Below are 25533 nucleotides of genomic sequence, written 5' to 3'. Positions count from 1 at the left end.
TACAATCTTACCGAAGCCAATTAACCTACAAACCTGAACGTTCATTCTGATCCACGTGGGTTTTCTCCGGGTGTTCCGGTTTCCTCCCACACTCGAAAGACGTGTAGGTTTGTCGGTTAATTCGCTTCAGTGAAAGTTGTGAATTGTCCCTGGTGTGTAAGCTAGTGTGAGTGTACGGGGATGGTTGGTCCGCGGCGGGGATCGTTGGTCCGCGGCGGGGCGAACTCAAGGGCCTTTATGCTCTGTATCTCTAAACTAAACTAGACCAAATGTGCTTGTTATTATGTACACCACTGGCGTAAAGAGATCATAATCGTTTTGAGAATTCTAGCGTAAGAAAATAACTGCAGATGCTGGTACAAATCAAAGGTATTTATTTCACAAAATGCTGGAGTAACTCAGCAGGTCAGGCAGCATCTCAGGAGAGAAGGAATGGGTGACGTTTCGGGTCGAGACCCTTCTTCAGTGAGAATTCTAGCTCTCACCTACTGGATTACCATAACTGACGGAGTGTCTGGCTTGACGTTGCATTTTTGCTTGCTTGAATGTGTGGGCTGCTATATATATATATATTATATATATATATATGTATATATATGTATGTAGGAAGGAATGATGCTGGTTCACACTGAAGATAAACATCTGTGGAGAACATGGATAGGTGACGTTTCATAGAGTGCTGGAGTAACTCAGCGGGTCAGGCAGCATCTCTGGAGAACATGGATAGGTGATGTTTCACAGAATGCTGGAGTAACTCAGTGGGTCAGGCAGCATCTCTGGAGAGAAGGAATGGGAGTCTGAAGAAGGGTCTCAACCCGAAACGTCACTTGTTCCCTCTCTCCTTAGATTTAGAGATACAGCGCAGAAACAGGCCCTTCGGCCCGACGCCTGTCTGCTGCCTGTCCCACTGAGTTACTCCAACACTCTGTGAAACGTCACCTATCCATGTTCTCCAGAGATGCTGCCTGACCCGCTGAGTTACTCCAGCACTCTGTGAAACATCACCTAACGTCACACTGAGTTACTCCAGCTTTTGGTGTCTATCTTACTGGTTTACTGGTCGAGGATGGGCCAGGTGGGAGCCGGAAAATGCACTGCCGGGAACAAAGGAGGACGACGTGGGGGGACAGCTGTGGGAGGGGGGTGAAGGAAGACCTTGTGCGGGATACTTTGTAACTTCGTCTATGCCCTTTATGTGGCGACCCATTGCATACCTTGGGTGCGCAAAACAATGAATTACATTGTGACTTGTCATGTGACAATAAAGTATTCATTCATAGAGTCATGGAGTGATACAGTGTGGAAACAGGCCCTTCGGTCCAACTTGCCCACACCGGCCAACAATGTCCCAGCTACCCAAGTCCCACTTGCCTGCGCTTGGTCCATAACCCTCCATTTCCGCTTTTTTCACTTTGCCAAATAAACGGAGAAATCGGAACGAAAAAAAGAAAGAAAATATACGATGTACAGACTTGTAATGAACACTGGGGTTCCGCTAGAGGTTGCTAGGGGTTCCGCGAGAAATCTCCACCCCCCCCCCCCCCCCCCCCCCCCCCCCGCGCGCCCTGGAAGTCTTCCCAAAAATGTGGCAACGAGGCTGGGCAAGGCAGCCAATCTCGACCTCATCGGGACTTCCATGGCCAATCGGTGGGTTGAATTTGCAACCTGCGGCCGGGGCTCTGGAACTCCAGCCCAGCTGGAGCCGGCACTTCTATCCCCATCGCCGAGCGACTTCCTTGGCCGGCTGGATAAACCAGCAAAGCTCTGGAACCAAGAGTGCCAGAAAATCAGTGGTGGAACTGTCATGAGTAAATAGTAAATTTAAGTGCAAGATTATATTACTAAATTAATTAAGATGGGGTTGAAATATAAAACACAGCAGAAAAGCCAATTACCACCTTTTTGGGCTGATTATCAATTAATGTGCGAATTTACTTAAATGTTATTAGTGTAATTTTACTGTGAAATGCACTAAAAGAGGCATGAAACTCTTGTACATTTGTGTGTACATTCTCCATTTTTTTTTACCCGTGTTGTACGCCTCGTGCAAGCGCTCGGCTCTTTTCCTCTTTTTTGACCTCACTCACATGCCTGTACTCTGGGGAAGAGACTCAAGTCAAGTCAAGTTTATTTGTCACATACACATAAATGTGCAGTGAAATGAAAGATTACCCACAGTCCAACAACAAGAGCAATAAAAATAAGCAATAACACACACAATCAAACAAAAAAGAACTCTGTGCATCTACCCGATCTATTCCTCTCATGGTTTTGTACACCTTTATAAGATCTCCCCTCAACCTCGTGCGCTCCAGGGAATAGAGACCCAGCCTGCTCAATCTCTCCCTATAGCTCACACCTTCTAGTCCTGGCAACATCCTCGTAAATCTTTTCATTCATATATATATATATATATATATCTGTAACTTTTAACGGTGTGAATTCAGTTGAGCAAAGACTTAGAAATATGAACGTTTTTGTGTCGCAAAAGTTTACCTTGTCTCTCCCTTCCAGTCATCGGGAAGCTTTATGACTATGCCATAGACTTGTGGTCTGTTGGTTGCACCCTGTATGAGCTCTACACTGGAAAGATCCTCTTTCCTGGCAAAACCAACAATCACATGCTGAAACTCATGATGGACCTAAAGGGCAAAATGCCAAATAAGGTAGGAAAATCATCTTCAAATGTTATTTCTACTCGCTCGTTAGATCATGGGAAGCTCCACTTGCAGAAATCATTTGTATTTGCCCAAGATGTTATCATGATGATTTGTTTATTGTCTCAGATTATAAAATATTAGTTGAAAAAATATGGTTAAAAAAATCTTGGTGAAATTTGTTTAAAAAAATTATTCGTGTGTCTGATTTTTTTCGGAGAATCATATAGAAACATCGGAAATAGGTGCAGGAGTAGGCCATTCGGCCCTTCGGCCATTCAATATGACCGTGGCTGTCTTGTGTGCATGCCACAAGTACAGCCGGCAAGTCGTTGGTTCCAGGGGCTTTAGGGCGTGTCTACCGAGCACGTGAAGCCTGGGTTCGGCGGATTGCGCGGAGGAAACTACCAGAAGGATCAACGGGCAGAAAGACGGTCCCAGCAAAGCGTCGTGGAGCGCAAACAGGGCAGAGTGAGATACGTAGGGCACTTCTGACCATCCTGACCTGTCCCCAGCCGTCTTGCTGCTGGGGCCCGATAGGCCGGGACGAGAGAGTGAGGCCGACTATCTGCACAACTCCCCCTCACTTAAATCCAAGTCAAGCGCAAGTCATGACTTCAACCTCGGCCGGCGTACACACCGCGGCTGGCGGCGATCCCAATCAGCGGGCAAAATAATAACATTGAAAGTGAAGTCATGGTCATCTTCAAACCTGAAGGACCAACAACATGACCGTGGCTGATCATCCAAAATCAGTACCCCGTTTCGGCTTTTTCCCCATATCCCTTGATTCCGTTAGCCCTAAGAACTAGATCTAACTCTCTCTTGAAAACATCCAGTGAATTGGCCTCCATTGCCTTCTGTGGCTGTGCGGGTGTCAGGGGTTATGGGGAGAAGGCAGGAGAATGGGGGTAGGACGGAGAGATAGATCAGTCGTGATTGAAAGGCGGCGAGGACTTGGATGGGCTGAATGGCCTAATTCTGCTCCTATCGCTTATAACCTTATGACCGGTCTACCCATGACGCCACTTTGATGGAACTGCGTAGCTGCACTCCTGGATCGGTGTGCTCTACAACGCTCCCTGGCACCCTGCTGTCCACTGTGAGGGTCTGTGATTTGTAACGGGTCAGTCTGCACAAGTTATCCAGCGGTATCTCTTTCTATCTGTGTCTCTCTGCGGGGATAGAGTTGTGCATCAAGACGTGTGAAATGTGTTTCTTACCTTTCAGATGATCAGAAAAGGGGTCTTCAAGGATCAGCACTTTGATCAGAATCTGAACTTCATGTACATTGAAGTGGATAAAGTGACAGAACGGGTCAGTGGTTACAGCTTCTATATGCACTCTACATTCCACAGGGCAGCACAACAATAGACAATAGGTGCAAGAGTAGGCCATTCAGCCCTTCGAGCCAGCACCGCCATTCAATGCGATCATGGCTGATCACTCTCAATCAGTACCCCGTTCCTGCCTTCTCCCCATACCCCCTCACTCCGCTATCCTTAAGAGCTCTATCCAGCTCTCGAAAGCATCCAACGAACTGGCCTCCACTGCCTTCTGAGGCAGAGAATTCCACACCTTCACCACTCTCTGACTGAAAAAGTTCTTCCTCATCTCAGTTCTAAATGGCCTACCCCTTATTCTTAAACTGTGGCCCCTTGTTCTGGACTCCCCCAACATTGGGAACATGTTTCCTGCCTCTACTGTGTCCAATCCCCTAATTATCTTATATGTTTCAATAAGATCCCCCCTCATCCTTCTAAATTCCAGTGTATACAAGCCTAATTGCTCCAGCCTTTCAACATATGACAGTCCCGCCATTCCGGGAATTAACCTAGTGAACCTACGCTGCATGCCCTCAATAGCAAGAATATCCTTCCTCAAATTTGGAGACCAAAACTGCACACAGTACTCCAGGTGCGGTCTCACCAGAGCCCGGTACAACTGTAGAAGGACCTCTTTGCTCACATTTACTCAACTCCTCTTGTTATGAAGGCCAACATTCCATTGGCTTTCTTCACTGCCTGCTGTACCTGCATGCTTCCTTTCAGTGACTGATGCACTAGGACACCCAGATCTCGTTGAACATCCCCTCTTCCTAACTTGACACCATTCAGATAATAATCTGCCTTTCTATTCTTACTTCCAAAGTGAATAACCTCACACTTATCTACATTAAACTGCATCTGCCATGTATCCGCCCACTCACACAACCTGTCCAAGTCACCCTGCAGCCTTATTGCATCTTCCTCACAATTCACACTACCCCCCAGCTTAGTATCATCTGCAAATTTGCTAATGGTACTTTTAATCCCTTCATCTAAGTCATTAATGTATATCGTAAATAGCTGTGGTCCCAACACCGAACCTTGCGGTACCCCACTGGTCACTGCCTGCCATTCCGAAAGGGACCCATTTATCCCCACTCTTTGCTTTCTGTCTGTCAACCAATTTTCTATCCATGTCAGTACCCTACCCCCAATACCATGTGCTCTAATTTTGCCCACTAATCTCCTATGTGGGACCTTGTCGAAGGCTTTCTGAAAGTCGAGGTACACCACATCCACCGACTCTCCCCTGTCAATTTTCCTAGTTACATCCTCAAAAAATTCCAGTAGATTTGTCAAGTATGATTTCCCCTTCGTAAATCCATGCTGACTCGGAATGATCCTGTTACTGCGATCCAAATGCTCAGCAATTTCGTCTTTTATAATTGACTCCAGCATCTTCCCCACCACTGATGTCAGACTAACTGGTCTATAATTACCCGTTTTCTCTCTCCCTCCTTTCTTAAAAATTGGGATAACATTTGCTATCCTCCAATCCACAGGAACTGATCCTGAAACTATAGAACATTGAAAAATGATCTCCAATGCTTCCACTATTTCTAGAACCACCTCCTTAAGTACCCTGGGATGCAGACCATCAGGCCCTGGGGATTTATCAGCCTTCAGTCCCATCAGTCTACCCAAAACCATTTCCTGCCTAATGTGGATTTCCTTCAGTTCCTCCATCACCCTAGGTTCTCCGGCCCCTAGAACATTTGGGAGATTGTGTGTATCTTCCTCAGTGAAGACAGATCCAAAGTAACGGTTTAACTCGTATGTTCCCCATAATAAATTCCCCTGCTTCTGTCTTCAAGGGACAACGGCGGAGCGGGTAGAGTCACTGCCTCACAGCGCCAGAGACCCGGGTTCCATCCTCACCACGGGTGCTGTCTACGGAGTCTGCACGTTCTCCCCGTGACCTGCGTGGGTTTTCTCCGGGTGCTCCAGTTTCCTCCCACACTCCAAAGACGTGCGGGAATGTAGGCGAATTGGCTTCTGTATAAGTGTAAAATTGTCCCTAGTGTGTGTAGGATGGTGTGTATGCAGGGATCACTGGTCAGCGCAGACTCGATGGGCCGAAGGGCCTGTTTCAATGCTTTATCCCTAAACAAAACTAAACAACTAACTAAACCCGCTGAGTTACTCCAGCATTTTGTGTCTACCTTCGATTTAAACCAGCATCTGCAGTTTTTCTCCTTAACATTATTCCCTTTATCATGTATCTGTGGACGGCTTGTTTGTAATAGATAATACACAATAGGTGCAGGAGGAGGCCATTTGGCCCTTCACGCCAGCAACGCCATTCACCGTGATCATGGCTGATCATCCACAATCACTACCCCGTTCCTGCCTTCTCCCCATACCCCCTGACTCCGCTATCATTAAGAGCTCTATCTAACTCTCTCTTGAATGCATTCAGACTTGTCCTCCACTGCCTTCTGAGGCAGAGAATTCCACAGATTCACAACTCTCTGACTGAAAAGGTTTTTCCTCATCTCTGTTCTAAATGGCCCACCCCTAATCATGCATAGGCTTTCCACTGACTGGATAGCACGCAACAAAAAGCTTTTCACTGTAACTTGGTTCCAGTGACAATCACAATAAACTAAATTAATACGAAATACTGGACCTTGGCAAACAGATTTGAGAAACCTCAGCATAAAAGGACGCACCTTTCCGAAAGGAAATGAGGAGGAATTTCTTTAGTCATAGTGTGGTGAATCTGGAATTCATTGCCACAGACGGCTGTGGTGGCTAAGTCATTTGGAGATTCTTGATGAGTAAGGGTATCAATGCTTACAGGGACATGGGAGGAGGAGAGAAAGGTATTGGTGACGTTTCAGGTCGAAACCCTTCTTCAGACCCAGGTCTAAAAAAGGGTTCCGACCCGAAACGTCGCCCATCCATGTTCTCCAGAGAGGCTGCCTGACCCGCTGAGTTACTACAGCACTCTGTGAAATGTCACCTATCCATGTTCTCCAGAGAGGCTGCCTGACCCACTGAGTTACTCCAGCACTCTGTGAAACGTCACCTATCCGTGTTTTCCAGAGATGCTGCCTGACCCGCTGAGTTACTCCAGCACTCTGTGAAACGTCACCTATCCGTGTTTTCCAGAGATGCTGCCTGACCCGCTGAGTTACTCCAGCACTGTGTCTACTCTTGACTGTGCTGTCTGATCAGAGATTGACTTCTTTCTTTCCACAAAATGCTGGAGTAACTCAGCAGGTCAGGCAGCATCTCAGGAGAGAAGGAATGGGTGACGTTTTGGGTGTGAAGGGTCTCGACCCGAAACGTTACCTATCCATGTTCTCCACAGATGCTGCCTGACCTGCTGAGTTACTCCAACATTTTGTGAATAAATACCTTTGATTTGTACCAGCATCTGCAGTTATTTTCTTATATATTGACTTCTTTCTTTGCTGTTTCCATCTGTTTGTGTTTCTGTTTTCAGGAGAAAGTCACTGTGATGAGCACTATAAACTCCACGAAGGACCTGCTGGCGGACATGATCGGCTGCCAGCGCTTGCCGGAAGATCAGCGGAAAAAGGTTCACCAGCTGAAGGACTTGCTGGAGCAGATTCTCATGCTGGACCCTGCCAAACGAGTCAGCATCAACCAGGCCCTGCAGCACACCTTCATTCAGGAGAAGATTTAATCGGCGCATTGAACGGGTTTGAGCAATTAAACAAAACAAAAAAAAAAAGACTGGGAAAGTCAGAGAAAAAAGTATTTTAGTATGTGTGAACCACAATGTTTACCGTGAAATATGCATGAAGTTAAATTAAAAAGAAAAAATGTTACTTCTCACAGGAATACGAGTCACTGTAAATATATTGATTTGTTTTTTCCAGAGCGTTTTCTTCATTCTTTCACTGTAGTTTAACTGCTAAGGCTGCACAAAAACTGTTCATTAAAGTTATTTTAAAATCTTGTAAGCAGGCGATTGGTATTTTGAGAGGGGGGGGGTGTGAGGGGGCGACTATTTGGCTCTGGGGTTGGCGAGACCCCACCTTGTTTGTGTTTTTGTGCAGGCTTAGCCCATCCTTGTCTCTCTGTAACAGCGGCCGAGGTAAAAATGATGTTTATATTCACATTTTCCTAGGTGTGTACGCAGGCCAGCATTCCCTTGCCGAAGGGGTGTGACCCCCTGCCTGTCTGTGCCTGCTCGAAGGGTGGTCACATCATCTAAAGCAGGTTGTGTACCACTTTCAGTACACTGAAGGTAAGCTAAACCATCAACCTTACCGCTAGCCACGAGGGGGCAGCCGATAACAGACGCAGAGAGGAAGGAGAGTGCTGGAGGAACTCAGCGGGGCCAGGCAGCGTTTACGTGCAGGGGTCGGGGTCGGGACGCCTTCTTATGATCGATTGTACTAGGGAGGGGGGGAGGGAACCTGGACAAAGGTGGGGATGGGAGGGGAAACAAAGCCAGTTGAGTGATGGGTGGATACAGCTAAAGGGGAGGGGATTGGGGGGGGGGGGGGGGGGGGGGGGAGAGTTGATAGTTAAAAAAGGGCCAGAGATGAAAAGACACAAGGGGAGAAGGGACGTACAATGTGGAGTCAGAGGAGAGGGGTGGTAGGAGGAATAAGGTAGCCGTCCAGATCGGGGCAGAGGGAAGAGTGGGTGAAGAGAGAGGAATGGGGGCAAGATGTTGGGAGAAATGAATGCACTTCCAGATAGGGGCATAGGAGATAGAGGGGAGGAGAAAGTAGGGGTGGGGGGGTATTCATTATGGGTCAGTTGCCTAAAATGGAGGATTCTGTGTCCAGTAGCGGTAGATTAGCATTCACTGCACAGATTGTGAACAAGAGGCTTTAGGAGTCCCCTTCAGACTGCCTTACAACCTGGCGACTGCCTTAAGATATAAAATAGCTTGTGGATTTGCTAATGTTTGCTGCGGAAACGATGCCAACATCTAGAGTTCTGAGCTCGGGCGCTCGATGAGTCTGGCACCTTCAGTGTACTGTTTATAACCATTTGAAGTTGTTATAGAATTGTGGTCGAAGTTTGTCAATGCCATCAAATTCTGTTTCTTAGTAAAAACCTGTACCTATAGTCCATTAATAAACAGAAGCAGTTTCATTTAGTCATTAAAATGGAAAAAAAGATTGGGGTTTTATATTTTCTTTGTAGATGTCTAAAAGTATGAAACTTTTTTGGATTTTTAAAAAAAAAATTAAAATTAAGAAATTGTTTTACAGTAAGATTATCCTTTGCTGCGTTCTGTACATTGGTTTCAATATTTTGTGATCATGTTGTGTCTCAATACAGGCAAATATTACCTTCCACTCTTGAGCAAAGCAGCTGCTTTTTAAAGCGGTAATTGCTTCTTTAACTTTCTTTTGTACATTTGATTTTGGGTTTTTAAAAAAACGTTTTCTCTTATTTAAGATGAGTTCCGATGATTTTGAGTTGTGGTTCTGTACAACAACAAAAAAACCTTCGTCTCTGTGCGTCACCATTTTGATTTCACAATTGGGGGGGGGAGTCTTTAAATGCCTGTTGCCTTTCCCCACCTTCTCCCACCCCATCGCCCCCCAATCCCACCACCCCCTCCCTCATCTACCAGGTGTTTGTAAGGTACCCTTTGGTTGAGTAAACCCTCGCACCAAACCTTTGCGAATCTCGGCACATAAAAAGCACCTATTATTTTTTTTAATATATCCTATTGTTGAAATAATCGACACTTAAAACTAAACCATCAAAAGACCAGTCAGTCAGAACTTAGCGTTTAATTATGTCCTGCAGATTGACAACATTGACTGGAGAAGGAGCTAGATTATGTTGCACAATGCCTTTTGTTGCATTTGAAGGTAAGTTGGGGCATATGGTCAGGCCACCACACGATTTACCTCGGTGTAAAGTCACGTGCAGAACGCTGGAGGTTTTTGCTAAATGTTCCACTTATTGAGAAACTGGGGGGAAACCGGAGCTCCTGGAGAAAACCCACGCGGGTCACGGGGAGAACGTACAATCTGCGCACAGATACGCACCGTGGTCGGGATGGAACCCGGGTCTCTGGCGTTGTGACGCAGCAACTCTACCGCTGCGCCAACGTACAAGTTGGACAGGTACATGGATGGGACGGGTTTAGAGGGATATGTGGGCAAAGTCCCAGGCAGGTGGGACTAGTGTAGATGGGAATGTTGCTTGGCGTGGGCAAGTTGGGCCGAATGGCCCTTTTCCATGCGATACGATTCTACGACTATATCGGTAAATAAAGTATTCATTGGGGCAGGATATCTACTTCCCAAATACCCAATGTGCGGTTAATCCTCTATCCAACCATTAAACGACAGTGGTGACTGCAGGGGCGGCCTGGTGGCGCAGCGGTAGAGTTGTTGCATCACAACGCCAGAGACCCGGGTTCCATCCCGACTACGGGTGCGTATCTGGGCACAGTTTGTACGTTCTCCCCGTGACCCGCATGGGTTTTCTCTGGGAGCTCCGGTTTCCTCCCACACTCCAAACACATACAGGTTTGCAGGTTAATTGGCTTGGTATAATTATAAATTGTCCCCAGCGTGTGTAGGATAGTGTTAGTGTGCGGGGATCGCAGGTCGGCACGGACTCTGTGGGCCGAAGGGCCTGTTTCTGAGCCGTATCTCTAAACTAAACTTCTAAAAAAAACGTGCTGAGCAGATCTCCATTTTTGTAAACCTTATTTTCCGAGCCCTTGAACATTTAATAAGTGCCATTTTCTGTGTAAAAGTGGCGTTTTAAATCCAACGACTTTTCGAACACATTAAATCATAAAGTAAGATGAACGTCACGAATCAGTGAACACATTTTTGCCCTGAGTTACTGTGAGCCGCCCACTTACACTATCAAGGAAATAAAAGCAAGCAGTTGACCAGGTTTTAAATGTCTCTCCTCCATATCAGTGTAGTTAAGGACTAGGCTAACTGCACAAGGATCTTTTTTCTAAAAAAAAAGTTGTTATACTCAATTAAAAGGTCTCAGTTTCAGCGAAAGGTCAGCACAATTTAGAAAAGACTAATTGCTACCTACTGGACAAGAAGGTGTCAGCTACAGGGAGAGACACAAATAGTAACTCAGCAGGTCAGGCAGCATCTCTGGAGAAAAGGAATAGGTGATGTTTCGGGTGGAGGCCCTTCTTCAGACTGAGAGTCAGGGGAGAGGGAAAGAGGTTGGACAGACTCGGATTTTTTTTATTCTCCAGAACGTCGGAGGTTGAGGGGAGACCTGATGGAACTGCAAAAAAATGATGAGGTGTCGATCGGGTGGACAGTCAGAACCTTTATCCCCAGGGTGGATATATCAAAGACTAGAGGGTATACCATTTACCGTGTTGAGGGCAAGATTTAAAGGAGGATGTTCGGGGAAGAGGGGTGTTGGGTGTTTGGAACTTGCTGCCAGGGGTGGTGGTGGTGGTGGAGGCAGATACATTAGTGGCGTTTAAAGGGCATTTAGATAGGCATATGGATTACATGCAGGTAGAGGAGATTAATTTAACTTGATGTCATGTTCGGCACGGACATCATGGGTCACTGGGCCCGTTCCTGTGCTGTGCTGTTCTGTTCTGTGTTCTATTTGGGAGTCTGCTTCATTTCGTCTGTTCCTGCAAAAATGACTAATGATTTGTACTGTTTTCTTACTTCCTTCGATGGTGCTGAGAAAGAGAGAGAAAGAGAGAGAGAAAGAGAGAGAAAAAGAGAGACAGGGGAGCGCGTTACCACTCTGGAGGGCAGCAGGTCACGTCACCTGGTCCATGGTTCTGCTCTGAATGAGATGCCTGCTTCATCTCTTCACAAGGTCATTCCTGACAGCATGCCTAGATAAGCATATCAAACCAGACGAAACTTGCCGTTTCTTTGCCACTGTTGCCTATGTTTTTAAAAAAAAAGAAAATGAAACACTGAATAATCGGCACTTCTAAGCATTCCTCGCTTGGCTCTGTTTTGTGATGTATGCAAAGATGTTTAAACTTTGAAGCTTGAAGCATTTACTGGAGAAAATTATTTAGAGTTCCTTGTTACGGCAAATTCTTTCACAGGCTTTTTATTTTTGTTTTTAAAGAACAAAACAAACATTAACGTAAGGGATCAAGGTGTTTCTTTACTTGTTCTCTGTCTCTTAGGTGGAACCTGAAGGGAGGAGATACATATTGCAAGAACGTGAAGACTGAATTAAGGTTTCTGTCAAATAAAGACATCATTTGCAGTGACTTTAAGTAACGAGAATACCATGTCGGCCTGGGGCCTTTTCAATGAAGCGGTGTCTTTATAAGACCACCTTCTCCAGATCTCATGTGGCAGGGAGCCAAGTGTATTCCTTTGATTTGTTTTTCACTCAAAAGGGTGGCGGGTATGTGGAACGAGCTGCCGAAGGAGGTAGTTGGGGCAGGTACTATAAACAGTGTTTGGACAGGTATGTGGATGGGAAAGGTTTTAGAGGGGAGAAAAAAACTGCAGATGCTGGTTCAAATCGAAAGGTAGACACACAAATCTGGAGTAACTCAGTGGGACAGGCAGCATCTCGGGAGAGAAGGGTCGAGACCCTTCTTCAGACTGATGTCGGGATGGGGCGGGTCAAAGATAGGATGTAGTCGGAGACGGGAAGACTAGTGGGAGAACTGGGAAGGGGGAGGGGATGGAGAGAGAGAGGGAAAGCAGGGAATATCTGGAGAAGTCAATGTTCATGCCGCAGGGAGGTAAACTACCCAAGCGAAATATGGGGTGCTGTTCCTCCAATTTGCGCTGGGCCTCACTCTGACAATGGAGGAGGCCTGCATGTTACTCCAGCATTGTGTGTCTACCTTAGGTTTTAGAGGGATATATGGGCGGGTAGGTGGGACTAGCATAGATTGGGCATCTTGGTCAGCATGTTTCTCTGCTGCATGGCTCTGTGACTCATCTGAAAGGTTGCTAGATTGATTACAGTTTCAAATGAGCTATCAATGGTTTGGTGGGGTTTTTTAAAAAAATTTACCTTAGTAAATAAATGTATTTATTCCCTCTTAGTTGTCGTCTTCCTTGTAAGATTGAGGGACTCGACATTCAAGTCTTTGAATTTCCAAGACCCAAATTTTTTTTTTTAAATCCTAATGTAGAAAAAGAGAACTGCAGATGCTGCTTTACCAAGGAAAGGCACAAAGTGCTGGAGTAACGCAGCGGGTCAGGCAGCATCTCTGGGGAACATGACAGACTCAAGAACAGTTTTTACCCCAGGGCCATACGAGAACTGAACACTACTTTCTGCAATAGGTCACACTGTTAAAACTTTTGTATTTAATATATTGGTATTTATTTGTTTTGCATTTATTGCATATATGTTTTTACCCACCGTCAGGATTGCTATTTTTTAATTTCGTTGTACTTGTTGCAACGACAATAAATGAATATTATTATATTATGAGTAGGTGACGTTTTGAGTCGAGGCCCATCTTCAGACTGTACGGAAAAAGTGTCCCTACTTTGTTGAAGTATAAAATATAAAGATGTAAAATACCTAAACATTTTGAATAAAGATCAGTGGGCTGAAAAACAAAGGGCGGCACAGTGGTGCAGCGGTAGAGTTGCTGCCTGACATCGCCCGAGACCCGTGTTCGATCCTGACTGCGGGTGTTGTCTTTACGTAGTTTGTACGTTCTCCCCGTCGTGGGTTTTCTCCGGGTGTTCCTGCTTCCTCCGACACTCCAAAGACGTACAAGTTTAATTGGCTTTGGTTGAAAAAAAAATGTAATTGTCCACAGTGTGTGTAAGGATGGTGCTAGTGATCGCTGGTCTGCGCGGGCTCGGTGGGCCGTAGGGCCTGGTTCCACGTTGTATCTCCAGTGTAAGACTAAAGTGCAAAGGTTTTTAAAATCTGTAATTATGCAAACCTAGTGTGGATTGACCTTTGATGAATTTTGTTTAACTTTATACTAGTTGCATTCTTTCAGCTGAGCAGATTAAGATTAAAAGTGAAAGCTTTAATATACAGAGAGAAAAAAATTATAACTGATATAACAAGCTGTCTCAATTATTCTGCAAGTGGGAACCATAACAGCGGACAATGTCCAAATCTGACTCCCAGATCCCTGCCGAAATATTGTACTAGACGACGCTTTTATTGGGGGCAGTCTAGGCAGACAATCCGTAAACGGTGTCAATTGAGAGGTGATTCATAAATTAGAACTTGGATTGTTTTCCCTGGAGACTGAGGGGGAGATCTTGGTAGAAGTGTGTACAATGATGAGAGTTGTGGGTAAGGTGGAAGACAGTCGGAATCATTTTCACAACGTGGAAATGTCAAAAGACTAGAGGGCAAAGCTTTGAGGTGAGGGGGGGGGGGGGGGGGGAAGTTTAAAGGTGAATGTTCGGGGCAAGTGTTTTATTTTAATGTACACAGAGGGTGGCGAGTGGCTCCTTTTACGTTCCGTAAAAGAGTCAAGAGTCTTTTATTGTCAAATGTCCCAGATAGAACAATGAAATTCTTACTTGCAGCAGCACAAGAGTCCGTAAATAGCATAGTAGACTGTAAACAATATAATAAACGAGAGAGGAAAAAAATAGTTCAGTATGTGTGTGTGTGTATATATACACATTGCAGGATGTATATACACACACACATTGCAGGAGAGGCGGTGGTGGCAGATGTGCTAGTGGTGATTGAGCGGCTTTTAGATGTCGAGGGATGCTGAGGAGATTAGATTAGCTTCGGCGTCGTGTTCAGCACAGGCATTGAGGGCCGAAGGGCCTGTTTCTGTGCTGTACTGTTCTGTGTTAAGATTGTTTTTGCGTGTTTGAGTCGAGTTAAACTGCTCTTATCCTGTGTTTTGTTTCTTAGGTGGGGACGACTGTAAATTTGCTCCACCTACGACTCTTCATTATCTTAGCTTCGTCACAACTTACCGCCTTCAGACTTCTTCAGTATTCAATGAAAGTGAAGATGGTGGTTTTTTTACACTAATATTTGCCAATACATTTATACCCCAGTATATTTGTATTGCTGTTTGTTTGAAATATTTCCAGATTGTAAATGTGCTAGATTTTAACCAATCATTAATCCTGGGTATTAATCATTCTTAAATGCTGTGAGAAAGCTATAAATGCAAAACAATGGACTATAATACTCTTTACAGGTATTGAATAAACGACAAACGGGTGCATTTTGTCAAGTTGTAACATGTAAATATACTACGCTGTGACATTTCAAAAATTTTCATTAAATTGCTTCTGTTAAAATGATTTGGCTTTGATTGCTTCCTCTGGTGATTCAAACATCACTGAACGAAAGTCAAATTGAAATTTTAGTTTAGTTTAGAGATACAGCGCGGAAATGGGCCCTTCGACCCATCGAAACCGCGCCGACCAGCGATCCCCGCGCACTAGCAATGTCCGACACACATCAGGGACAATTTACAATTTTTTTACAGAAGCCAAATAACCTACACACCTGTGCGTCTTTGGAGTGTGGGAGGAAACGGACTGGACAAGCTGGATGCAGGAAAACTGTTCCCAATGTTGGGGGAGTCCAGAACCAGGGGCCACAGTCTAAGTATAAAGGGGAGGACGTGTAAAACTGAGGTGAGAAGAAACTTTTTCACCCAGAGAGTTGTGAATTCGTGGAATTCTTTGCCACAGAGGGCAGTGGAGGCCAATTCACTGGATGAATTTAAAAGAGAGTTAGATAGAGCTCATGGGGCTAGTGGAATCAAGGGATATGGGGAGAAGGCAGGCACGGGTTACTGATTGTGGATGATCAGCCATAATCACAATGAATGGCGGTGCTGGCTGGAAGGGCCAAATGGCCTCCTGCATGTATTGTCTATGTTTCTATGTAAATCGGAGCACCCGGAGAATACACGCGGGAGAACGTACAAACTCCGTACAGGCACCACCCATAGTCAGGATGGAACTCGGGTCTCTGGCGCTGTGAGGCAGCAACTCTACCACTGTGCCACAAAATGGTCGCTGATTTTTTTTTAAACCCGTCAGTCCTTATGAATGGATAATCAGTGATTGCTCACACCTTTTCCCAAGAGTAGAGGATTCTAAAACTAGAGGGCAGCGGCTTGAAGTGAGATGGCAGAGATTGAACAGGATTTTGCAAACTTGAAGACATACACCGATCAGTCAAAACATTATGACCACTGACAGGCGAAGTGAATAACATTGATTATCTTGTCACAATGGCACCTGTCAAGGGGTGGGATATATTAGGCAGCAAGTGAACAGTCAGTTCTTGAAGTTGATGTGTTGGATGCAGGAGAAATGGGCAGGAGTAAAGACCTGAGCCACTTTGACAAGGGCCAAATTGTTATGGCCAGATGACTGGGTCAGAGCATCTTGGAAACGGCAAGGCTTGTGGGGTGCTCCCAGTCAGCAGTGGTGAGTACCTACCGACAGTGGTCCGAGGAGGGACAAACTACAAACCGGCGACAGACAGGGTGTTGGGCGCCCAAGGCTCATCGATGCGCGAGGGCAACGAAGGCTATCCCGTCTGGTCCGAACCGACAGAAGGTCGACTGTGGCACAAGTCACAGAAAATGTTAATGGTGGTCACGGGAGGAATGTGTCACAATACACAGTGCATCGCACCCTGCTGCGTATGGGGCTGCACACGGAGGACCAACAGCATATTAGGCAGGTGGTCATAATGCTTTGGCTCATCCGGTCATGATGTTTTGGCTGATCGATGTTAATATAAAATTGGCCCTAGCGTGTGTAGGATAGGATTAAAGTGCAGGGATCGCTGGTCGGCGCGGCCCTGATGGGCCGAAGGGCCTGTTTCCGCCCTCTATCTCTAAACTAAATCCACTCTATCCAGGCCCCTTCACGAGATTAATTTTTCTTTCATTGAGACTTATTCAGGACTTTGAAGCATTGTGGAAAACCCATTGCTTGTTGTGAACCACTCATCAATCTTTACTGGCAAAGTATTAAAATTCATCTTTATTTCCCAACATATAATATATATATATATTTTTAAAAAGAGGAAGGTGTATGTGACAAATAAACTTGACTAGTAACGCCGTAAAAATCTGGTGCGTCTCGGTGTGGGAACAGGAGGAGTGAATTGTGGTGACTTGATTCAAGACAAGAGGGGTGATTCAGGGGAACATTCAAGATGAGGGGTGATTCAGGGGGACATTCAAGACAAGAGAAGAGTGATTCAGGGGGACATTCAAGACAAAAGGGGTGATTGAGGGGGACATTCAAGACAAGAGGGGTGATTGAGGGGGACATTCAAGACAAGAGGGGTGATTCAGGGGGACTTTCAAGACGAGAGGTGATTCAGGGGGACTTTCAAGACAAGAGAGGGGTGATTCAGGGGGACATTCAAGACAAGAGAGGGGTGATTCAGAGGGACATTCAAGACGAGAGGGGTGATTCAGGGGGACATTCAAGACAAGAGGGGGGGGTATGAGAGAGGTTGAGTGCGGGGCCGCTCTCTCACCCCCCTCTCATGACGTGGGACAACATTAGCTACCCTCCAATCAATAGACAATAGGTGCAGGAGGAGGCTATTCGGCCCTTCGAGCCAGCACCGCCATTCAATGTGATCATGGCTGATCATTCTCAATCAGTACCCCGTTCCTGCCTTCTCCCCATACCCCCTGACTCCGCTATCCTTAAGAGCTCAATCCAGCTCCCTTGAATGCATCCAGAGACTTGGCCTCCACTGCCTTCTGCAGCAGAGAATTCCACAGATTCACCACTCTTGAGTTCCATCGACTCCCTCCCATCGACTCCATCCACACCTCACGCTGGCTGCCTCGACAAGGCATCAGGCCCTGGGCATTTATCATCAGCCTCCCGCCCATAATTCCCCGCTCTCTCTCACCCTCCTCTCATGACAAGTGGGATAACATTAGCTACCCTCCAATTCACAGGAACTATGGAACATTGGAAAATGATCACCACTAGACAATAGGTGCAGGAGGAGGCCATTCAGCCCTTTGAGCCTGCACCGCCATTCAATGTGATCATGGCTGATCATTCTCAATCAGTACCCCGTTCCTGCCTTCTCCCCCATAACCCTTAACTCCGCTATCCTTAAGAGCTCTATCTAACTGTCTCTTGAATGCGTCCACGATTTCTAGAGCCACCTCCTTAAGTACCCTGGGATGCAGACCATCAGGCCCTGGGGGTTTATCAGCCTTCAGTCCCATCAGTCCACCCAACACCATTTCCTGACTAATGTGAATTACCTTCAGTTCCTCCGTCACCCTAGATCCTCTGTTTCTAGTACATTTGGGAGATTGTGTCTTCCTTAGTGAAGACAGAACCAAAGTAACTGTTCAACTCATCTGCCATTTCTTTGTTCGCCATTATAAATTCCCCTGCTTCTGTCTTCAAGGGACTCACATTTGTCTTAACTACGTTTTTCCTCTTCAAATACCTAAAGAAGCATTTACTATCCTCCTTTAAATTCTTGGCTAGCTTACCTTCGTTCCTCATCTTTTCTCCCCGTATTGCCTTTTTAGTTATCTTCTGTTGCTCTTTAAAAGTTTCCCAATCCTCTGGCTTCCCACTCATCTTTGCTATGTTATACTTCTCCTTTATTTTTATACTGTCCTTGACTTCCCTTGTCAGCCGCGGCCGCCTCTTACTCCCCTTAGAATCTTTCTTCCTCTTTGGAATGTACTGATTCTGCATCTTCTGGATTATTCCCAGAAATACCTGCCATTGTTTTTCCATCATCATCCCTGCTTGGGTCTCTTTCCAGTCAACTTTGGCCAGCTCCTCCCTCATGCCTCCATAGTCCCCTTTGCTCAACAAGTGCAGAAGGAGGCCATTCGGCCCTTCGAGCCAGTACCGCTATCCCGTCTGGTCCGAACCGACAGAAGGTCTACTGTGGCACAAGCCACAGAAAATGTTGATGGTGGTCACGGGAGGAATGTGTCACAATACACAGTGCATCGCACCCTGCTGCGTATGGGGCTGCACACGGAGGACCAACAGCATATTAGGCAGGTGGTCATAATGTTTTGGATCATCAGGTCATAATATTTGGGCTGATCGGTGTTAATGTAAAATTGGCCCTAGCTTGTGTAGGATAGGGTTAAGGTGCAGGGATCGCTCTTTGGCGCGGACCTGATGGGCTGAAGGGCCTGTTTCCGCGCTCTATCTCTAAACTAAGACTTGGACAGGTTGTGTGAGTGGGCGGATGCATGGCAGATGCAGTTTAATGTGGATAAGTGTGAGGTTATCCACTTTGGTGCTTAGAATGGAAGGCAGATTATTATCTGAAAGGTGTCAGGTTAGGAAAAGTGGATGTACAATGAGATCTGGGTGTCTTAGTGCATCAGTCACTGAAAGGAAGCATGCAGGTACAGCAGGCAGTGGAGAAAGCCAATGGAATGTTGGCCTTCATAACAAGAGGAGTTGAGTATAGGAGCAAAGAGGTCCTTCTGCAGTTGTACAGGGCCCTAGTGAGACCGCACCTGGAGTACTGTGTGCAGTTTTGGTCTCCAAATTTGAGGAAGGATATTCTTGCTATTGAGGGCGTGCAGCGTAGGTTTACTAGGTTAATTCCCGGAATCACGGGACTGTCATATGTTGAAAGACTGGAGCGACTAGACTTGTATACACTGGAATTTAGAAGGATGAGAGGGGATCTTATCGAAACATATAATATTATTAAGGGGTTGGACACGTTAGAGGCAGAAAACATGTTCCCAATGTTGGGGGAGTCCAGAACCGGGGGACACAGTTTAAGAATAAGGGGTAGGCCATTTAGAACGGAGATGAGGGAAAACTTTTTCAGTCAGAGAGTTGTGAATCTGTGGAATTCTCTGCCTCAGAAGGCAGTGGAGGCCAATTCTCTGAGTGCATTCAAGAGAGAGCTAGATAGAGCTCTTAAGGATAGCGGAGTCAGGGGATATAGGGAGAAGGCAGGAACAGGGTACTGATTGAGAATGATCAGCCATGATCACATTGAATGGCGGTGCTGGCTCGAAGGGCTGAATGGCCTCCTCCTGCACCTATTGTCTATTGCCTATAAACTAAATCCACTCTATCCAGGTCCTTCACGAGATTAATTTTTCTTTCACTGGAGACTAATTCAGGCCATTGAAGCATTGTGGAAAACCCATTGCTTGTTGTGAACCACTCACTAATCTTTACTGGCAAAGTATTAAAATTCATCTTTAAGAGGAAGGGTAGTAACGTCGTAAAAATCTGCTGCGTCTTAGTGTGGGAACAGGAGGAGTGAATTGTGGTGACTTGATTCAGGGGGACATTCAAGACAAGAGAAAGGGGGGTGATTCAGGGGGACATTCAAGGCAAGAGAGGGGTGATTCAGGGGGACATTCAAGATGAGAGGGGTGATTCAGGGACATTGAAGACAAGAGGGGTGGGGTATGAGAGAGGTTGAGTGCGGGGCCGGGGGGTGGGGGTGAGGGCTACAGCTGCTTCTTCTTGTGCTTGTGGTGCGTGTTGTTGGAGGGCTTGTTGTGCCCGGGCTCCGCCGTTGGGCCGTAGGGTTGTGCCGCGGAGAGGGCGAGTATCAGCTGGTTGGCCGCGGTCCTCTTGTAGTGCTGGTAGGAGTTCCAGTTGGCGCAGTGGCGGCGGTGCCTCCTGCGCTTGATGTCAACGTTGGGCGAGTGCAGTCGTGGCGGGTCGCCACAGCCCGAGTGTCCGGACGTCACCCGGTACAGGCGCTTGTGGTGTCCCGCCTTGGCCGCGCCGGCCTTCTTGGTCGGGCCCGCCTCTGGGCGAGGCTGCTGGGGGCAGGCGGCCTCCCCTCGCCGGCACCTGCGGCCCCGCTTGGCCTTCCTGCGGGGGGAGGAGGAGGAGGAGGCCGCCTTGGTGCCACCGCCCCCGGCCCTCGCAGCCCCCGCCTCCGGCTGCCGGCCCCTCTCCCTCTGCACGGTCAGCAGCTGGATCTTCTCCATCCGCACGATGCGGCCGATGAGTTGGGCCAGGGGGCTGTTGGGCCTGGCGGGCAGGGCCTCCCTCCACTGGTGCTCCTCCAGCAAGGACAGCTCGCTGAAGTCCACCCTGTTGAATGGCGGCGGTAGGAAGTCGGGATAGGGGTACCCGCCGCCACCGCCATCTTGCTCCGCCCTGGGGCCGCCATCTTGCTCCGCCCTGGGGCCGCCATCTTGCTCCGCCCTGGGGCCGCCATCTTGCTCCGCCCTGGGGCCGCCCGCCATCTTGCTCCACCCTGGGGCCGCCATCTTGTTCCGCCCTGGGGCCGCCATCTTGTTCCGCCCTGGGGCCGCCATCTTGCTCCGCCATCTCCATCTCCGCGGGCCCGTGGTGGACAAGGCCCGTGTACGAGCGGCGGGGCGCGGCCTGCGACCCGGCATTGTCGTCGTGCTGCGGCTGCAGGTTGTGGTTGTTGTTGGCCGGCTTCAGGATCCAGAGAGGGAGGTAGAGGCGGCGGCACTCCCTCCTCATGGTGCTGGGCTCGGGCCGACAGGGGAAGGCCTCACCCTCGCCCCGGCGCCCCTCGATGCCCGGCCAACGCCGGCCGTTGTTGGTGGCGGAGGTGCGGGGCCCCGAGTGGAAGCGGACATCTTGCTGCTGCTGCTGCTGCTGCTGCTGCTGCTGCTGCTGCTGCTGCTGCTGCTGCTGCTGCTGCTGCTGCTGCTGCTGCTGCTGCTGCTGCTGCTGCTGCTGCTGCTGCTGCTGCTGCTGCTGCTGCTGCTGCTGCTGCTGCTGCTGCTGCTGCTGCTGCTGCTGCTGCTGCTGCTGCTGCTGCTGCTGCTGCTGCTGCTGCTGCTGCTGCTGCTGCTGCTGCTGCTGCTGCTGCTGCTGCTGCTGCTGCTGCTGCTGCTGCTGCTGCTGCTGCTGCTGCTGCTGCTGCTGCTGCTGCTGCTGCTGCTGCTGCTGCTGCTGCTGCTGCTGCTGCTGCTGCTGCTGCTGCTGCTGCTGCTGCTGCTGCTGCTGCTGCTGCTGCTGCTGCTGCTGCTGCTGCTGCTGCTGCTGCTGCTGCTGCTGCTGCTGCTGCTGCTGCTGCTGCTGCTGCTGCTGCTGCTGCTGCTGCTGCTGCTGCTGCTGCTGCTGCTGCTGCTGCTGCTGCTGCTGCTGCTGCTGCTGCTGCTGCTGCTGCTGCTGCTGCTGCTGCTGCTGCTGCTGCTGCTGCTGCTGCTGCTGCTGCTGCTGCTGCTGCTGCTGCTGCTGCTGCTGCTGCTGCTGCTGCTGCTGCTGCTGCTGCTGCTGCTGCTGCTGCTGCTGCTGCTGCTGCTGCTGCTGCTGCTGCTGCTGCTGCTGCTGCTGCTGCTGCTGCTGCTGCTGCTGCTGCTGCTGCTGCTGCTGCTGCTGCTGCTGCTGCTGCTGCTGCTGCTGCTGCTGCTGCTGCTGCTGCTGCTGCTGCTGCTGCTGCTGCTGCTGCTGCTGCTGCTGCTGCTGCTGCTGCTGCTGCTGCTGCTGCTGCTGCTGCTGCTGCTGCTGCTGCTGCTGCTGCTGCTGCTGCTGCTGCTGCTGCTGCTGCTGCTGCTGCTGCTGCTGCTGCTGCTGCTGCTGCTGCTGCTGCTGCTGCTGCTGCTGCTGCTGCTGCTGCGGCGCCCCCCCCCCCCCCCCCCCCCCCCCCCCCCCCCCCCCACAGGTCTGCACGATGCTGCTGCTGCTGCGGGCCACAGGTCTGCACGATGCTGCTGCTGCTGCTGTGGGGCAGAGATGGCAGAGATTGAACAGGATTTTGCAAACTAGAAGACATACACCGATCACCCAAAACATTATGACCACTGACAGGCGAAGTGAATGACGTTGATTATCTTGTTACAATGGGACCTGTCAAGGGGTGGGATATATTAGGCAGCAAGTGAACAGTCAGTTCTTGAAGTTGATGTGTTGGATGCAGGAGAAATGGGCAGGAGTAAAGACCTGAGCGACTTTGACAAGGGCCAAATTGTTCTGGCCAGACGACTGGGTCAGAGCATCGCTGAAACGGCAAGGCTTGTGGGGTGCTCCCGGTCAGCAGTGGTGAGTACCTACCGACAGTGGTCCGAGGAGGGACAAACCACAAACCGGCAACAGACAGGGTGTTGGGCGCCCAAGGCTCATCGATGCGCGAGGGCAACGAAGGCTATCCCATCTGGTCCGAACCGACAGAAAGTCGACTGTGGCACAAGTCACAGAATATTTTAATGGTGGTCACGGGGGGAATGTGTCACAATACACAGTGCATCGCACCCTGCTGCATATGGGGCTGCACACGGAGGACCAACAGCATATTAGGCAGGTGGGCATAATGTTTTGGCTCATCAGGTCATAATGTTTTGGCTGATCGGTGTTAATGTAAAATTGGCCCTAGCTTGTGTAGGATAGGGTTAAGGTGCAGGGATCGCTCTTTGGCGCGGACCTGATGGGCCGAAGGGCCTGTTTCCGCGCTGTATCCCTAAACTAAGACTTGGACAGGTTGTGTGAGTGGGCGGATGCATGGCAGATGCAGTTTAATGTGGATAAGTGTGAGGTTATCCACTTTGGTGGTAAGAATAGGAAGGCAGATTATTATCTGAAAGGTGTCTGGTTAGGAAAAGGGGACGTACAACGAGATCTGGGTGTCCTAGTGCAGCGAGACCTGGGTGTCTTTGTACACCAGTCACTGAAAGGAAGCATGCAGGTACAGCAGGCAAAGCCAATGGAATGTTGGCCTTCATAACAAGAGGAGTTGAGTATAGGAGCAAAGAGGTCCTTCTGCAGTTGTACAGGGCCCTAGTGAGACTGCACCTGGAGTACTGTGTGCAGTTTTGGTCTCCAAATTTGAGGAAGGATATTCTTGCTATTGAGGGCGTGCAGCGTCGGTTTACTAGGTTAATTCCCGGAATGGCTGGACTGTCTTATTTTGAAAGTCTGGAGCGTCTAGGCTTGTATACACTGGAATTTAGAAGGATGAGAGGGGATCTTATCGAAACGTATAAGATTATTAAGAGGTTGGACACGTTAGAGGCAGGAAACATGTTCCCAATGTTGGGGGAGTCCAGAACAAGGGGCCACAGTTTAAGAATAAGGGGTAGGCCATTTAGAACTGAGATGAGGAAAATCCTTTTCAGTCAGAGAGTTGTGAACCTGTGGAATTCTCTGCCTCAGAAGGCAGTGGAGGCCAATTCTCTGAATGCATTCAAGAGAGAGCTAGATAGAGCTCTTAAGGATAGCGGAGTCAGGGGGTATGGGGAGAAGGCAGGAACGGGGTACTGATTGAGAATGATCAGCCATGATCACATTGAATGGCGGTGCTGGCCGAAGGGCTGAATGGCCTCCTCCAGCACCTATTGTCTATTGCCTATAAACTAAATCCACTCTATCCAGGCCCTTCACGAGATTCATTTTTCTTTCACTGGAGACTAATTCAGGACTTTGAAGCTGTGGTGTATTTACCATTAGAGTTTTTGTGTTTTGGCAGCTGAGCCTTGCCGTAGTTCTGGTTATAAAGCATTGTGGGATACCTGTATTGCTCTCTCTGGTGGTGTTGAAGTAAAGCAGCCATATGTTGTATGCTAACCCGTCTCACTCGTCGATTCTTATCATAATACACCACAGTTAAAGTTGTCGACGAGGATAAAACAAGCAGAAAATGCCTATCATAGGTTCCATAGGGGAGTTTGCCCCGAAGACGGAGTCTTGGTCGGCGTATGTGGAACGTTTAGAGCAGTTTTTTGAGGCTAACGACATTGCAGAGGAGACGCAAGTGGCTACTCTGTTAAGTGTGATGGAAGCATCTACATATGGTCTGTTAAGGAACCTGGTGCAGCCGCTGAAGCCAAAAGATAAGTCCTACGGCGACATTGTGAACATTTTAAAGACTCATTTTGAACCCAAGCCGTTGCTTATTGCGGAGAGATTCCGCTTTAACCGATGCAACCAGCGGGCGGACGAGTCTGTGACCAGTTACGTTGCGGAGCTGAAACAGTGTGCAGTTAACTGTGAGTTTGGAGCGACGTTGAACGAGACGCTTCGTGACCGTTTTGTCAGTGGGATTTGTAACGAGGCAAGCCAGCGCCGGCTGTTGTCGGAGTCCAACCTGACTTTTGCACGGGCATTTGAAATCGCCCTCAGCATGGAGACTGCGGAGAGAGACACGCAGCAGCTGCGGGGACACGAGGTGCGTCCGAACCAAGTGCATAAAGTGGATGCGCACACGGCTCAGCAAACGGGGAGGGACTGCCATAGATGTAACAGCAGAAATCACAGCCCACAGGTGTGTCGCTTTAAAGACGCAAAGTGTTACAACTGTGGTAAAACCGGGCATATTAAAAGGGCATGCAGAGGAAAAGTGGCGGCGGCACCGACACAGAGCAGATATAAACGACAGACTGATAAAAACACAAAGTATGTGGAGGCAGAAGAAATAGTGTTGCCCATGTTTTCATTAGTAAATGGCAACAACTGTAAACAAGCATACCGGGCATGTTTTGTGGTTAATGGCAAAGAAGTCAAACTAGAAATTGACACCGGAGCTGCCGTGAGCATCATCTCAGAGGAGCTGTTTCAGACCACCTTTTTAAAGCAACCACTTGGGCTTGCTGAAGTCACACTGAAGACATACACAGGGGAGGTTATTCCTGTGTTGGGACAGTTTGAAGCCACTGTCAAATATGAGAGTCAGAGTGAGCAGCTACCAATGATTGTGGTAAAGGGAGCAGGACC

General features: G+C 48.3%; 1 protein-coding gene across 6 annotated transcripts in view; it reads left to right on the top strand.

Annotated features, from left to right (window-relative positions):
- prpf4bb (pre-mRNA processing factor 4Bb) overlaps positions 1 to 15118 on the top strand; it is a 71817-nt gene extending 56699 nt beyond the window's left edge. Inside the window, exons 13-20 of one of the 6 annotated variants that reach the window (XR_013548338.1) lie at positions 2515 to 2666; positions 3888 to 3974; positions 7437 to 8207; positions 9260 to 9307; positions 9737 to 9801; positions 11631 to 11764; positions 12090 to 12143; positions 14780 to 15118. Coding sequence is in view for 1 of the 6 variants with exons in the window: in XM_078413908.1 (XP_078270034.1) it covers positions 2515 to 2666; positions 3888 to 3974; positions 7437 to 7640 (443 nt within the window). In the remaining 5 variants the exon portion in view is untranslated. Of the gene's footprint in view, positions 1 to 2514; positions 2667 to 3887; positions 3975 to 7436; positions 8345 to 9259; positions 9308 to 9736; positions 9802 to 11630; positions 11765 to 12089; positions 12144 to 14779 lie in introns of those variants that run through there. The other 5 variants (XR_013548342.1, XR_013548344.1, XR_013548346.1 and 2 more) reach the window with 5 other exon arrangements.
- Positions 15119 to 25533: the final 10415 nt, after the last annotated feature.

This window comes from Rhinoraja longicauda, chromosome 2 (assembly GCF_053455715.1).
Source record: "Rhinoraja longicauda isolate Sanriku21f chromosome 2, sRhiLon1.1, whole genome shotgun sequence".
Classification (NCBI taxonomy): domain Eukaryota; kingdom Metazoa; phylum Chordata; class Chondrichthyes; order Rajiformes; family Arhynchobatidae; genus Rhinoraja; species Rhinoraja longicauda.
This window is presented reverse-complemented; position numbering and strand designations above follow the sequence as displayed.